Below are 16,700 nucleotides of genomic sequence, written 5' to 3' on the forward strand. Positions count from 1 at the left end.
TTTTAATTTTAATTTTCAGTATCTATTTTAGTTCTGGTTACATGACATACCTATATGCTTAAATTATTATTTAACACCCTGAATATTTATTCTTGTTAATGAATATTTAGTAATGTATACTGTTAATATTTCGTTGATTTCTACATAACTACTACAGTATACAAGTACATAAAATACTACCATTACCTAACCAATTGTAATTTTCAATAAGAGTTGTTAATCTTAGTTGCCTCTAAAGTTTTCTCTAAGGTTTCCCGTAAATTAATTAATCATTTTTTATACTAAATTCAAAATTTCCTTGCTATTATCAATCATGAAAGCTTGATATTTTTTATAAAACTGTGGTAACATTCTTTGTCATAAATACGTTGGACTTTATTTTTCGCTTCTATAAATTAATCTTTTAAACATTTTACTTTTTAAATTATTAAGATTTTCACATAATTAACTAACAACTGTTTATTTAAATATAATAGGTTAATGTAAAATTATATAAATATATAGTATCTAATTACCGTCATAAGTTTCTTTCTCTTAAATTTTAATTACTAGGTAGATTAAATTATAGAGTTTTAGTTGGGTTTTAGAATTCAAATAAAGATTAAATTGTACATCAAAATTGTTGTCATTTACCGAAATTAAATTATCTTATACGAATTATTGTACGCTATCCATTGTAGCCATAGTTCAAGTAACTTACTTTCACTGCTTGATTCTATTTTAAACATAAATATGAACTTAAATATTATAAAACATAAATATTTAACAGTCATACACAATTATCTCGAATTATGATTCCTGAATCTCGAATAAAAATAATTGTAAACTTAAATCCAGTGAATGAACTAGTAAGCATTTACCAATTAAAAACTAATGGGTATTAGAAATGTGTAAGATTAAATCATCCGTCGACAATAGTCAGCGATTACAATAAAAGAATTTATGAGCAATAATTATTAACTGATTAATAATTATTATTATTATTATTGACATTATTACGTAATTAATTATTTTAAATTTTCAATAACGCTGCTGTACATGTAGGCATCAACGCAGTTCATCGTTTTCAAAAGTACAACACAGAAAAAAGATAAGAATTTCATTCTAAAAAATAACACTTTATCATCTAATAGTCAATATTTATAACAAAAATACCATAGTTTAGAAAATATTACATAGTATTATATTTATTTATATGATATATTTTCGTAATATATATTATCAAGATTCAATAAAGTTATGAAATTGTATCAAACAAGACAAAAATTTAACAATTAATTTAATAATTTAAACACAAAAAATGCACATATATTTCTTAGAATAAAATGTAATTACATTAATATCGAATTACTTAGGAAATTAATTTTGTTATAGTAACGTATAACTTAAGTTACTCCCCAATACTAAATATTTTATTACATAACTAATAAATACTTAAATATTGAAATGTGTATGATAAACCCCTGAAAAGGTTTATTTAGTTAACAAATTTATTTCATGAAACAATGCATTTCAATGGTCACTATCACTACAATGTAACATGACATCTGAATTACAGATTGATGATACAGCCAATTTCGTTTTTGTTATATGTGTACGCATGATATTTTACACATCGTCATATTTCTTACTCCGGTGTCTCATTTATAATTTTATCATAAGTGATGTACGCATTAATTCGTAATATTAGCGTTTTCACAGTGCTTCCGACCAATTATAACATGCATGACTCTGACGATCAATTACAAATATTGTGTTACTTGATTCGTTTTCAGCTGTTTTCATCCGTTTCGTACAAAGAATAAAAATCGCACGACAAATAAAATACAATTGTCGTTTTCAGGTGTGCCCATTAATCATTTCCGGAAAAATTAAATCAGTCACAAATGAAATATGTCTTAGCACTTAAATCGAAAATCGTTTTTATCCATCGCTGTTAACAATTGAATATTGTAATAACATATTATTGATAACAATCTTATTTCGAGTTATGTCACGATTTGAAATATTACAGGCACGCGTAAAAATATGAGTAAGATGTATTATGGTCGTTATATTCGTTCAATTCATATTGGTAATCCCCGGAATGATGTTTTTGTTCTATTTCAACAAATCGTTTCATCTCCAACTACACCAATATAATTGTCATGGAAAGTTATTGACTTAGAGGTTGACTTCAAATATGATTTTTTTTTTTACGAAATCTACATGCATGATTTATTGAAGTTAAAACCCATGTAAAAGTATTTAATATTTAAGTATAAATACTCATGATATTTTATTTTATTCTAATTTTTTTACTAATTCTTAAATTTTTATTCATTGGAACATCAACCAAAAAATGATCCTAATATTTTGTGTTATATTAAAGTATGATAAATAATTAAAACAGTAATTTTACATTCTAAGTAAAATAAAAAAAATATTGCTATTATCATTTTATATGTTTTCTTTTGAGTCAATGTACAGAATTTTTACAGAATAATTGCTCCTATCATCACGATTATAAAATATCTTTGACAAGAAATTTTTCTAGTTCGAGGAATCATTTAACGGATTCCAACCAGTTTTTATTTAATAATTGAAAAAACTGACAAAAAGTTATAAATTTTTTAAAATTATATATCAACAGTTACAACCTTTCGACTTTCAACAAAATTGAATTTTCTTTTTCATCGTTACTCAAAAAATAATAATAACAGAAACTAGAAATTTTCACTACATGCTTACATCACTGTTTTCTGTATAATTTATACATATATTGCTATATAACATACAGTATACATGGTATAATTTTTAAAATATCTCACCTGACCTAGGAGTTTCGATATTTTTCTTTTTTTTTTTAATTTACCAATTGTATATTATATTTAATGAAGAAATTAAATTATTAATTATGGACTTACTTGCAAGATAAAAAAAAAAGCATTCAGGTTAAGTCTTAATAGTTACTTTGGCTGAAGAACAAATAAAGATTTATTATTATTCAAAAGTTATTGTTGTAAATTTTAAAATATATTAAAATAAAAATGCATCCGTTATTAAATGCTTTGGATGACTATTTAAATTTTTTCAACAGGCATGGGGGAAAGTGAGGGATTTACCCCCCCCCCCATGAGGATCTTTTACATACATTATTACTAAGAATATACGTAATCCTCATTCTACAAAAATTAAACTGACTTGAAAATGTATACAAAGTTGTATGTTTTTATTTTAACAGTACCTGCCATTTTTTTTTCCATTTGATGCCTATTAAATTTCACGCATTTCCCACATACTGTCGATTATAATTAAAAATGCAACCCCAAAACGGTAGAACGCATTTTTACTGACAAGTCAGCGGTTCAAGCTGTTCAGATATTTGTCGATTTTCCATACTGATCATTTTGGTCGTGGATATTTCAACGTGTATTTTTTTATTGACTTCTAACCTAAAATAATATACGATTATATAATTTAACTCCTCCTCCCTTGGACGGTTCCTGCGGACGGGTCTGGCTGTCAATTCTAAATGGATCCACAAATATATTGATAAATATCAAATTAATACAGATTGTTTAATTTTGATATTTTAAGCAATATTATGTCAACCAACAAAATAACATATTCTAAAACTTTATCGTGAAGCATTCATACTACGGAGTAATAACTTTAATTGTTATGCATCATAAATTATTAACACGGCGACTTAAATAGGCAATTTCGCTACATACGTGTCAATAACAATGTGAAGAAGTACATAACAATATTACATTGGTATTTCATTTTGAATGTATTATAATAATGAATGATACAATACTTGTTGGTGCTATTAATACAATTTACTAACCGTAAATACAATGTAAGCAAAGCATATACTACATCGCATAAATACATTTCTGTAGCAGATCAATATAGATACAATAGAATGATAAAAATGTATATGTATTAACATTCTAAATTATTTACCCAGTGGCTGATTGTAATCTAAAAGTAAAGTGACATGATTTCCATATATAAAAAGAAATATATAAATAATGAAATAACTGTAAAAAAAAAATATTAAAACACATGCAGAATAAAAAACTAAATAATGTAGATTACAAATTGCGATACAAAATTGCTTATAACTGCTTATGTTTTCATGTTATTTTTCAGAAAACTGCATTAATATAATGAGATATTCAATATCAATTCTAATAAAAAATTATTTAAGTCAGTTTTATATTAAAGCTAAATAAATACATTTTATGTATGGCATATTTAGACCCTTGATAGTTTATTTTTGTGAGACTTAAAATGATTTTCTTAGTAATTATTTTGGTTAATATGTACATGTTTTTTTTTAAAAAAATTAATTAAAATAACATTTGGTATCATACTTCAAACAGTTGATGCTACTATAAATGTTTCATCGCAATATTTTAAAAGAAGGAAGATAATAATAGTTATGTTTATAATATAATTGAAGCTATTTAGTGATATTATGAGACTAAAAGATCATAGTTCATTTTTTACGTATCCCATTATTTATATTCGAAAAAATTAATTTTTAATTGTATTTACAATTTATTTTTACAGTAAATTTATGTGGTTTAATTAAAAGAACTAAATGATATAAATCATACAGTTTATAATATTTTCACTGTGATTTTATCTTAAATACGGTTGTAGCCTTTCAACGGCAGAAATTTTCATTATACTAATTTTATGATATTTTATATCAATTTAATTGAAATAATAAACTAAAACCGTAAATTCAAAACAAATTATTCCCGATGACCTGATATAATATGATATATAATATTCATGGAAGAGCTATGGATTAGCCAACCAAAATATTTCCTTTTTTTTGATGATTTCCAAACTCATCAATATTCTTGAAACATGATTTATTTTTGAAGGTAAAATGTTGACCTTGCATAAAATAATACCCATGTTTTACTATGCTTAGAATTTTCTAATTTTAATTCTGAAAAAATCATCTAATACTTGTCGAAACTTTTTTTATGGTTAAAATTCCCATCTAGTCCCACTTAACACACAAACAAGCGAGCGCACACTCCTGTACATACATGCACAAAAACTACACACATTAAAAACAAGCGAAACATCTAGATTAGGTAAGAATTCACGGTCGGGAACGATACAAATTAATGATATTGTGGTATTGATCTTTTAAACTTATTATAGTTTAAAAAACAATTTTGAAATTTCGTAAAATTACACGCGAAGTACCAGTATAGATAAAATTTCTTAACAGAAACCACCCAATTCATCTGGTCCAAATGGTATACACAGTCACATACAAAAGAAAACGCATCTTGATAAAACCAGTATATTTCTCGTTTCATCCAAAATCTAATGGTAAGTATTTATGTGTACAATTGAGTAATGTGTAATGTGTACAATTGAGTATGATACTATTAATATGTATGTAAATAACATATATCGCAACGCTTACGTATTTTGTTTATTATTGGATTACACTTAATATTGACGACATTATACGTACTTATATCGAACAAACCATGTATATACAACATAAGGTATTGAGTGACCTTACCGATAAAATAAATATTGCCGTTACGATACATTCCGTTTCTAAAATACTTGTATCTAACAACGAGCTTAAGGATGCATGACATTCTTAACTATTATGAAAGTCACCTACTAATACTGTTTATCCAAAAAACTTTTTTCGGGTATATTAGAACAAATTTGTACCATTGTTTTCGTTTATTTTACCATCTGCAAATGCACATATTTACAAGCCGTTTTGCACATTCCTGTTGCATGAGTATGACATGTCAAGCAACCGAAAACAAAGCACCATATCTTATTCTATACTATACATTAACAATACTGTACATCCGTTTCATTCGGATCATTGTAGATGATCATGTTCAGGAGAGTAACTGCTGGACTGCGTTTGTGTTATATTAGGTTTTCCCAACAGCTGATAGGCGTTCATGAAATTATTTGTGCTCGTTCTATCAACCACTGTCAAACGTCGTGTAAACAATTGTTAGTGCACTTACCAAATAATAACTTGCCTCAAACAATGTTTGGTTCAAAATAATATACACATGTGTCTAATTTTCCTAACGATATGCTCAGTAAAATATTTTAACCGTTTTGTCATGCATATTACTTCGTCGCACGAGTTTTTGAAAAAAATTGAAAACACGTATATCTACACTTGAATGAGATTTTACAAAATTTCATACTTATAGCTTTTTTTTAATGTTTTTTTCTATACAATAATCTCTTAAATTTTACTATTATTATTATTGACTGTTATTTCTTCCTTTAAGTTTAACTCTTGATAAAATATAACTATTTTTAATATTTTTTTATTCCTCTTAAATAATGTTATTAGTATGTGTCACTCAACCATATACTTTAACTATGTTTATTTTCATTATGTATAATGATTCGTATCACTAAAATACATAAATGTAAGTTTCAGAAACATTTTAAAATCGAATGTCAGTCCGAACAATGTAATCCTGGTTATGATTAATGTTGTGACGAAAAATGATACCAAACACGTAAAATGTTGAAGTTACGAAGAAATAAACTTCCTGAATACATACTCACCTTAATAACCCTGTTGCCCGGGAAGTTGACCTAAATCATCACTTTGCTAATTGAATATAGACGTGTCGTATTTTTAAATAAAAATACGCTTGATTGAACTGTTAAGAGGAATTATTAAATTAGTGAAATAAGTTATAATACCATTTAGATAAATATCAACGTACAATATAAGTAATACATAATACATTTTACTAAAATGTTTGGTTGTAATTTTCAGCTTATTGCTACATTTTAATATGTTGTATCAAATAATCAAATATTAGATGAATCTGGATTATAACATACAATAAATAATAACCGATGGTATTGTGCAAAATAAGTAAAATATAAATCAATAAATGATGATTAATAATATATTATTTCATATTGATACCAATCGTACAGTATTTTGCACATTATATTATATATGCAGTTATATTTTTGAATCGCTTAATGCTACTAAACATAACTTTCATTACAATTTACTTTACTCTTTTTTTAATTTTATAATACCTATGGTTATTAATAGTTTTTCATTGCTCTATCTTTCTCATCATCTGCGTTTGCTGCTACTGGATTCATTTTCTTTTTTAATTTCTTTATTTTATCCAAATAACTAGAAGCTGTAAAATAAAAATTACCAATTATAAAATAATAAAATAAAGGATAAGTAATTGGGATCAGTTCAGTAATGCATGTACAGGTATGTGGTAAGAAAATGTAGTAGATAAAATATCACTCTTTGAATCGCAAAATAAACTTTTTCGATTTTTTTATTTTATTAAAAACTATTTAAAATTTGTTTTTATTATATTATTTATTAAAAACCATGAGAATCTCAAACCAGATTTCAAATTTTAAAAGTTTGGTAGAATGAGGTTTAGTGAAAGTATCGGTTTAAGGTTCCTTACCAAATTTTACGCATACGCCATGAAAAGTGAACCTAATTATAGATATTAGAAAAATAAAGTTAATTGTGAATAGAAAAAATTTTACATAATAATTTTATTATAATTTGAACAAACATCTGTTTGTTTTTTAAATAAATTTTATTGTTGTTATTAAATTTTCATTTAGACACAATATTGTGTCTATATAGTAGAATTTTATTATTTTTCGCTATGGATGGGTTGTATAAAATTTTTCAACTAGAAATTATTTTGGCATTATGTTTTTAAGAAGAGCTCATCTAAAATTTTTGGGAGCTAAATATTGAATGCTTGGAGTAAACGCTTAAAATCACAAATAACATCACCAATCGATACGTAAAGTATAACATTTACCACTTTTGAGCGAATTTAATAAATCTATTTAAATATTCAATGTTTATAACTGAATTAAATAGTTTATTACTTTTAATAATTTAATTACACCTTTTTACTTCGCTAAACTTATTACAAGACGAAAAAGATAACTTCAAAGCGTAGTTATGTTGTTGTGTGCATGGTTTTATTTTTGTAAAGTTTTCGATGAAAAATTGTGAAACATTTTGTTTTTAAACCCGTTTATTTTAGAAAGTAATATACAAATACGTATGTTGAATCGATAAAAATATTTTTTACACATCAGCGTAGAATCAAATTGGAAGATTTAAACAAGTAACCATAAAGGTACTGAAAATTCCATGAAATAATAAAAATGAATTGGTTAAATATATAAAATAAATATATAAATATATTCAAATATTTATTTAAAATAATTTTCACCTATTCGTTTAAATAAGTATTCCAAGTTTTGAATAAATGTTTAGAATACATGAGCACATTTTGAAATGCAGAATGATTGTATTTTATATTCCAGATAGAACGTGAAAGTATTTGGTATTACAATGATTTTTTTTTTCGCAATAAAGTTTAGTATAGAATACTACTCAGTCGAATGAAAATTAAATGCAAATCGTTCAGTAGACCGTTTTTTTTTTTTTTAATTTCCATAATTATTGTGAAAAATTTCATTTGTAAGGAAATATATCACAAAACCATCACGAAGAATTTCTATAAAATCCAAAGACCATTTAAAAATGTATTGATTAACCAATATAATTATCTAGCTTTACTTACAATTGAAATCAATGACACAACATGGTCCAACAACGAAATAAATGTAACAAGACGACCGTTAAATATTTTAATCTTAGCTTTCTATTTCTTTTCCATTTTTTTCATACTTAATAGAGGTATTTTTATTTTTATTTTTCTGATATTACATCTTTATATTTCATTATATGGATAAGATAAGTTATACATTTTTCGTCTAACAAATTGAGCAAACGTATTTGGTGTAATAATCGGGAAGTTAAAAAGCATTTGATTTTTCTTCTCGATTTTGAGAGAGGAACAGTGTGATGACAAATGGTAACGATATATGCACGAATTTCACATTCATAATGTGGATTTAGCGTTGCGATTTTATACCCATAGTCACAGTTAACAAATTTGTTAATGTTTTTGTTTGTTATTTAGAAAACGTGACTTAATATCAACAGCGATTTACATTTATATGAGGGTTGCATTTGATAACAAAGCGCACGTGTGGACTTGATGACGACGACTACGACGATGATGATAATGATGATGATGATGATGAGCATCAAACTATATTATATAATACTTGCACATGTATCATACATGTACGTGAATGTAACAGTGAAATTATTTTAAAACAAAACCCAACCGATGCAGAAATCTGTCTAAACCAGATTTATCTAAGTCTCCTTTAATACCATAATATACTAAATAGCTATACTGAATTTACAGTACAATATTAAGTATCATTCGTTTGATTTCGCTAGAAAAACATAGAATGGACAAATGAACGATTTTTTTTTTTTTGCGTATAGGGAAATTCAGTTTATGCATTTTTGACCATTATACAATTCAGCTGTTGAAATTTAAACCAGCTGAAACATCAATAACCAAAAAAAAATTAATACTTTGCAACGAATAAACAACAGAATATTATTGAAAATATCACCTTAGAAATACAATTATAATTTTTCGTTTAAACCTAATTAAATACAATCAATTAATCACCGAATAAGACCCAAAACGATATTTCGACCACAACTCAATCAAAATTTTAATAATGTACGAGTATATAGATTAATATAATATCTATTTCAAATAATTTAATTTCGTTAATGTGAGTATATTGACCCATTCAGTCTTTACTTTTCAAAATACATTAATGTTCGAAAATACTGTCCGAAGGTTATTGTTTTTTTTATTAGACAAACATTTTATTTCAATATACGTTATTAATATTAACAAAAAAATTATTTTTTTCCCCACAACTCAATTACGGAAAATTTAAGTTTTCATCTGGAAAGGGAGACGATGAAAAAATACATCTAAAAAAGTCATATAACCCTAACATCCTCAGTCGCTCATTAATTATCTTATTCTCATGCCATTGACAAATGTTATTTGTTTGTTATTTAACTTTTCATTCCTAACATTATATGTACCATAATTACCAAAGAATCTAGTCACGTAACTAAATAAATAAACAGTAACAGTACGAATCTAGAAAATCATGAATTTATTCTGGCCATAAAACAAAATTGTGATCGCAATTTCATTTATTTTTACTACAATAAGTTTTTTTATTCAGCTCTAAAAATGCGTTCAATCTATCTCCTATCCCTAGAAGTATGCCACATGGATAGATATGATACGATTCTATTACAATTATTAGTTTTTATTTTCTTTCTACCTGAATCAACTGTTGGTTATGTCATTTTTATCATTCTGTACGTTGGAGTTGATTTTTTTTTTCAAAACTACCCGAATGTATATTTTGCTTTATCGTGCAAAACAGACGTATATAATACATATTTTAGTAAATTTAATGTAGGGTTCATTTATTGTAATGTTCGTAACCCCTCTATGTAAAGTATACATTTTAATCAAATATTCAAATGTTACTCGGTCAATTAGTATAGCAAATCATACATATACATGATATACGTCCAATCAAGTGTACTGTATGATTTTGCTAATGGATCAATATTGTAATATATTTATATTATATCGACTATCTAAATCATTATTCTTGTGTTGCTAACAGTAACCAAGAATTATGTAAATATATCCTCCTTTTTCTTGTCTATTTTAATTTCAACGTTTTTTTTTTCGTCTTGTTCTTGACATATTCTATTTGTTTTTTTTTTAAATATTACCATACAAATATACTATCATCCAAATATTAAACAATATCACAATATTATTAAGTGAATTTATCAGATGTATGACATTAAATAATATTCGTACCTTATAAACCTAAAATATGTGCAATATGAATAAATATATTGTATTTAATTGCTATATAAATATACCATTTGTCAAATACTCCGATTTTTAATTCAACATCAAATTTTTGTTGATGGTAATAACTATAATAAACATAAAATCTTTTTAACTAAACTTAAAATAATTATGATCACTTATGTGTTGTAAATATAAATACAATTAAAATAATTAATTGCAAATTGTTATTTATATATTTAACTGTATTTTCTCTGAAATGTTATGACTTTTAAGTTTGTATTACATGGAATTATTGAATATTAATCAAATAACTTGAAACCCAACTAATCTTGTATCGTAAACTCGAATCTCATTAGCGTATAACCAAGTGTTTATAGTTTTTTATATTAAGTTTAATGTGTTTAACCATAAACTGGGATTCGTTTACGATATAGACCAAGACTGGAATTAATCTTCTTCACGAAAAGTAAAAATTAACCGATAATTATTTTTTAAGATAATCCATACGTTACCATAACAACCATAATACCTTATAACCTCATGAAACAGCAGTACTCGACATCCACAACAATAAAGGAATCATAAAAACATTCCAACGAATATAATATGAAGTACTAACTAAAAATCTAATAAATTAATGTAATTCATTCGTTAATTATTTGGCCACCAAGGAAAATAAAGAGTAAAAATACTAAGGTTGGCAACTATTAGAAATATTGTGAATTTAAATGTAAGCCCAAATCAATCACTTTCAAAAGATTTTTACTATTCAAATATGTCGTATGGTAAGCAGTAAGCCCAATTGATATAAAATTAATTGAAATTGTTTAAGAGGTTTCGGAGAATAGACTAGCATCTATAGATAACGGTGGTATAGAGATATTGATAAACGAAGTGCTTTTATGTAATTTGTGAATTCATTCAGATCATTTGATCTGTAATTGTTTTTAAAATAGGTTTTCATACGAAAAAATGCATTGCTGAAAGGGCTTATAATAAAAACAGCCATCTAATGACAATATTTCATATAACGATTAAATTCGTTTAATTAGGATACATTTAATTTTACTTTATTAATTGTAAATATTTATTTATTTAATTAAATTTAAAACACCACTCTCTCCTAGTCTCTTAGTATTCTAAGAGAATTTCCCTAGATGGTCGCTTGCAAATGCAGATGAATTGAGTCCCGTTTACAATGCCTTTTATATCACATCCACTTATTGAAATCAATATTTTCACGTTGTAAAAATGACAATTTACTACGTTACGCTTGCTTGAACAATAATTACATGATATTTTTGTGAACTCGATGAATTCGGATTTATCCTCGTATAGTGAAATAATATTTAAATATTTATACCATATAAGCTTATTCGTCGTACTAATTATAAATACTGAACACTTTCATTCGATTACCAATACAACATTTTAAAAGTCTAGAAACGTACCTTGTGAAGTATAATTATGCAAGAAACGTTTGATCATAAACGATCGGAACTCGGAGTTGTTGAGAGAGTCGACGATAATGTATTGTACAACTTCGAGCAAATCACCCAATTCATCTAGCTTTCCCGTTTTTCTTAAGCTATTTTTTATTTCGTCTTGTTGGATTCCCATGTTCGGAACACCCATGTCCTTATTATCGACAGTCCACATATTTAATTCCTTATTCGACACGGATTTGCTGCCACATACGTCCTATGTACAAAAGCATGCAGTTTGCACCGTTAAATACGTAAAAAAAAATGACATTACTTTTACCATCGCTACACTCAACGTGATGGCTATGCATGACATTAACGCCGCGGCCTTCATCATCAAGCATCAGGCGGTGAACTCGTTACGCGTGAAATATGAAATGCCAAAATGCGATGACGGTCTGAAACGCTAAGTCGAATACGTTTGGAAAACAATCGTCGCAACGTTTACCCGTCGACGACGAGTACGCCGCCAACGGGTACTGTTCGACGTAATTGCGACCATATGTTCACAGGACGACGATGCGTTATAATACGTGGAAAAACTGCGAGCAATTACGTTCGTCAGGCAATTTGAATAGAAAACGAAAAAAGAAAAAAACGTACGGGTGCAGAGGTGTTTGAACACCACGATTACATTTTTTCCAACGTGTTCGAATGCGGCGAAATCGTTATTTCCCTCGGGACACCGCGGGCTGGGGCGGTGGCGATACGCCCTTCGACTGAACGCGTTGCGGTGCACAGGGTTAACAAGCACTTGACCGATTGTTTTCCTGACGATTCGCCATGTATTGTTTGCCGTGAACCGATTGAACGAAATCGCGCAACGCCCAGATGCGCGGATCGACGGCTTTGAAAGCGCCACTTGCCGCGCGCGCAATTAACCATCATTAACGGGTGATAGGGCGGGTAGAGAGAGAAAAAATTAAGCGAAAAAATTTACTATCGTCGCAATTTGTTTCATGACGCCCATTTTGTCCACCGAACAATCGTTAAGACCCGAACGCGTTTCGCGAGAATTCCGCGCCGTTCATTCCGAAAAGCACACGCACCGGTTCCCTTTTCTCTCAACCCCCCGAGTTCATTTGGCAGTGCTGCGCACAACACGGTGTTTATACACTATCTAGGCCTGCGAGCGAACGCCGCCGACATGAACGTTGACCACGGTACACGAGGACTCGTCGTCCTGTTAGTCCTCGCGTGTGCAGTGGTACACACGGTGAGTATCCGACGAACGGCGTTTTTTGTTTTTTTTTAATAATTTTCCTACCCCCGAGGGAGGATAGACAAGTCTTCCGTCACGTCGCAGAATTCGAGCGCGGTGTTCCTCGTAATGTTTCCCGTTTTAATAATTATTTTTTTGCGGCGGGCGCAAAAGTCGTCTTTCCAGTAACCGCCGGACGTGTTTGCAAGGTCAATATTTTTCATCTTGTCTTTACTACCGCGACAATCAAGTTTATTGTGATTAAACGTACGTTCGTCGTTTATCAATCATATTATTATTGTATTGCGAAATTATATTTTTTCCATGTGTGGCGGATGGAAAAATCGTCCGTTCCCGAGGCCCACTGGACAGAAAAAAAGTTCACTGAAATTGCATTATTCGCCTTGTACAATTATACAATTATACTCAATCGATTTGGACGCGTTATAACAATCATACAACTGACGTATTATCTCGGTTGGTTCAGTACACTTTTTCCATGCCGTAAGTCAAATAACAGTATCGCGCATTCGCGTTTGTCCACAACGACTTTTCCGCACCAATTCGGCCCTTAATCTTTTTTTGTCATTATCTGCGCAACGTTTTGATACACAACTATTGAAATAAGCATCAACAAAATTAAGCCCTAAAGAGGGATTTGTGTTCAATTATGACGTTCGGTGATATTTCATTACATTTAAAAGTCATATCTCATTAATATGTTTACATTTTAAGACGTATAAATAGCATGTTTGACGAAAACGATTCACAGATGAGATTGTAATTATTTATAGTTTTTTCAGCTTGATCTCGACCCACTCATGCGAAATACCGTGTTATAATATTAGTATTATCATTAATGGCGTTCTCCATAATATGAAGTCGATAATCATTACTTATGACGAAACATTATTTTCACTTGCTGTTCGCAGTAGATCAAAATGTTGACAAATCTTTAGCAAGTATACTTAGAGTACCTAACATACATAGCTGAATAACGTACAATTTTTTGATTCATAGCAAGAATATTAGCTCTTGAATAATTATTCATTGTAAATAAAAAAATAATTGTCTGAAGCATGATTTCGATTTGAATCATATTATAAACCAAATAATCGTATATTAAATGATCTCAATAAATTACGTTCGCTTTAAATTTCTCTCAACGATTATATCCCCTACTAATATAACTTTCTCAATCACATTATGACAACAAATTATTATTTAATTATAATTTAAAGTTATTGTAATTTTCTGTTTGATGTATTATGTCTAATTTTGTACAATTGCCATAGTTAATTAGTTTAGCTTTTTTTATATAATTCAATAATTGTTGAGCTATAATAGTTCTTACTAAAAGCTCTTATATAGAAAAAAAAAGAAAAAATAGATAATCCTCTATAGTCTTCGAGAAATCATTACTATCTTTTCGTTACAGCTCTAGAAAGTTGTTCGCGATCGTGTTCACTGGAAAATCAACATTAGACATTAGAAGAATATTCCCCCTGGCTCAATTAAAAAAATCACATGTAATTATGTTTCAATGCAATTCTTGGAAATAGTTACAAATCATACGCCACAAATACAATAATAATTAATACAGTAGAGAATATTATCCTAGCATAGCGATGTACTGGTAACAGTCTGTTATAGAACTGTGTACGTTAGCTTACATTTCTGCATCTGATTAATGGACGATATATTTTTTTCTATTTTATACAATAATGTCTTGTATATAAAACGAAAAATGTTCTATAGATAATTTTTCGTTATGCCGAGTTACTATGGCTAATGCAATAGGTTTTAACGAAAATCGCATCAAAAACTTAATAAACTATAGCTAACTTGTTATAGTAATCCATATAGTTAATTCTAGATGAAATTAATCGTTTATAATTATTTCAGAGCTGTGAAAACGTTGCATTTGATGTACCCAATAGTACTGGATACAAAGCGAATAGTGCCATCAATGCTAGAAATGGCCAGCAATCCGATAGTGAGCTTGAAAAAATGTTACTAAACGTCGCCTCTATAATACAAAAATGTATAGATAATAGAACTATGAATAATAAAAAATTCAAAAAGAATCTTGACAAGTTATACGACAGGATGGTAAAACCCAATAGTAAGTTTAATCAGCATAATAACTAGCATTTCATTTTATTTTTTTTTAATTAACAGTTATTAATATTATTCAATTTCTTTTGTTTCAGTAAAAAGAGTGATAAAAGAAAATATGTTGAGATATAATAATATAAAAGATCTTTATGAAGAAAAACAACTAATGTTGATAATAATGAATGGTGATAAGACAGACAAAAAAATTCAATAAAATTATATAAGAAGTATGAACAGCATATAAAATAAAAATTATTATAATTTTTATTTTCTTTGTTATATAATTTAAGCGTAGAACGATAAAAAAATGATTCATTTATTTGTAATGGATCATAAAATCGTTCCATTACGATATATTATACTCATTTTATTGCACAACATTATTATATCATTGGAAAACTGTCATAAACACTAAAATATATAAACAGTAAAATTACTGTGAACTATTTAAATGTTATGATCAGTTTAAAATATTATTTAATATATTACACACTATTAATATTATGATGAATTGTAATATTATAGATAATAAAAAATTATACATTGATAACTTCAAGTTGATATTTTTTTGTTGTTTAATTCACGAAAATCATCTTAATTTTTAAGTGTTCTGTTATTTGAGTAAGTTTGTGGGTAATAATTCTTTGTGAAATCTAATTTTTATAAAGATCTAATACAAAATACACTCCTCGCTTCACTCAAAGTCTAAAATACAATTATTTAATGCATTCACTGAAATAATTATTCCGTTTAAAATGGTATTTCTAGAAATAATTGAATACAATTAGCTCTGAAGACAGTTTTCGTACGGTTAACATTAAATTTGTATAAACATTGTATCAACATCTCAAGATTTAACGAGACCTCCACCAACCGTCTCAGAATAGGACACACCATCCTCACTCGCTCTCATCTAATGCAAAAAGAAGACCTCCCCTATTTGTACGTGTTGTGGAATCTTCCTCGCGGTTAAACACATTCTAACTGAATGCAACATTTATGATAAAGAAAGAGAAAAATTATTCCAAATATCAGATCACGTAGTGAAAATACTCAACCCCGAAT

At 27.9% G+C, this 16,700-nt stretch overlaps 2 protein-coding genes across 3 annotated transcripts; one reads left to right on the plus strand and one right to left on the minus strand.

Moving 5' to 3' along the window:
- Positions 1-6,916: 6,916 nt before the first annotated feature.
- On the minus strand, positions 6,917-12,808 carry LOC112680723. 2 transcript variants are annotated; one of them, XM_025550907.1, is made up of 3 exons: positions 12,597-12,808; positions 12,284-12,533; positions 6,917-7,187 (listed from the first exon to the last, which is right to left on the minus strand). In XM_025550907.1, the coding sequence occupies exons 1-3, from the start codon at positions 12,651-12,653 to the stop codon at positions 7,087-7,089; spliced, it is 408 nt and encodes a 135-aa protein (XP_025406692.1). In that variant the 5' UTR covers positions 12,654-12,808; the 3' UTR covers positions 6,917-7,086. The 2 variants fall into 2 exon arrangements, with proteins under 2 accessions (XP_025406692.1, XP_025406691.1); XM_025550906.1 differs by having other exon boundaries at positions 12,591-12,808.
- A 449-nt stretch (positions 12,809-13,257) lies between these two features.
- On the plus strand, positions 13,258-15,870 carry LOC112680724. Its single transcript, XM_025550908.1, has 3 exons — positions 13,258-13,532; positions 15,423-15,642; positions 15,731-15,870. Exons 1-3 carry the CDS (start codon positions 13,464-13,466, stop codon positions 15,847-15,849), a joined length of 408 nt encoding a protein of 135 aa, XP_025406693.1. The 5' UTR covers positions 13,258-13,463; the 3' UTR covers positions 15,850-15,870.
- Positions 15,871-16,700: the final 830 nt, after the last annotated feature.

The sequence above is a fragment of the Sipha flava genome, unplaced genomic scaffold, assembly GCF_003268045.1.
Source record: "Sipha flava isolate LNK unplaced genomic scaffold, YSA_version1 179_pilon_pilon, whole genome shotgun sequence".
Classification (NCBI taxonomy): Eukaryota; Metazoa; Arthropoda; class Insecta; order Hemiptera; family Aphididae; genus Sipha; species Sipha flava.

Excerpts from the sequence above, each read along its gene's own strand:
- LOC112680723 (XM_025550906.1), bottom strand. The coding sequence starts at position 12,653 with ATGATGAAGGCCGCGGCGTTAATGTCATGCATAGCCATCACGTTGAGT. Across the intron at positions 12,534-12,590 it reads TGAGTGTAGCGATGGTAAAA|GACGTATGTGGCAGCAAATC; the intron begins GTAATGTCATTT and ends TTTTGTACATAG. Across the intron at positions 7,188-12,283 it reads GCATAATTATACTTCACAAG|CTTCTAGTTATTTGGATAAA; the intron begins GTACGTTTCTAG and ends TTTATTTTACAG.
- LOC112680724 (XM_025550908.1), top strand. The coding sequence starts at position 13,464 with ATGAACGTTGACCACGGTACACGAGGACTCGTCGTCCTGTTAGTCCTC. Across the intron at positions 13,533-15,422 it reads CGTGTGCAGTGGTACACACG|AGCTGTGAAAACGTTGCATT; the intron begins GTGAGTATCCGA and ends TAATTATTTCAG. Across the intron at positions 15,643-15,730 it reads CAGGATGGTAAAACCCAATA|TAAAAAGAGTGATAAAAGAA; the intron begins GTAAGTTTAATC and ends CTTTTGTTTCAG.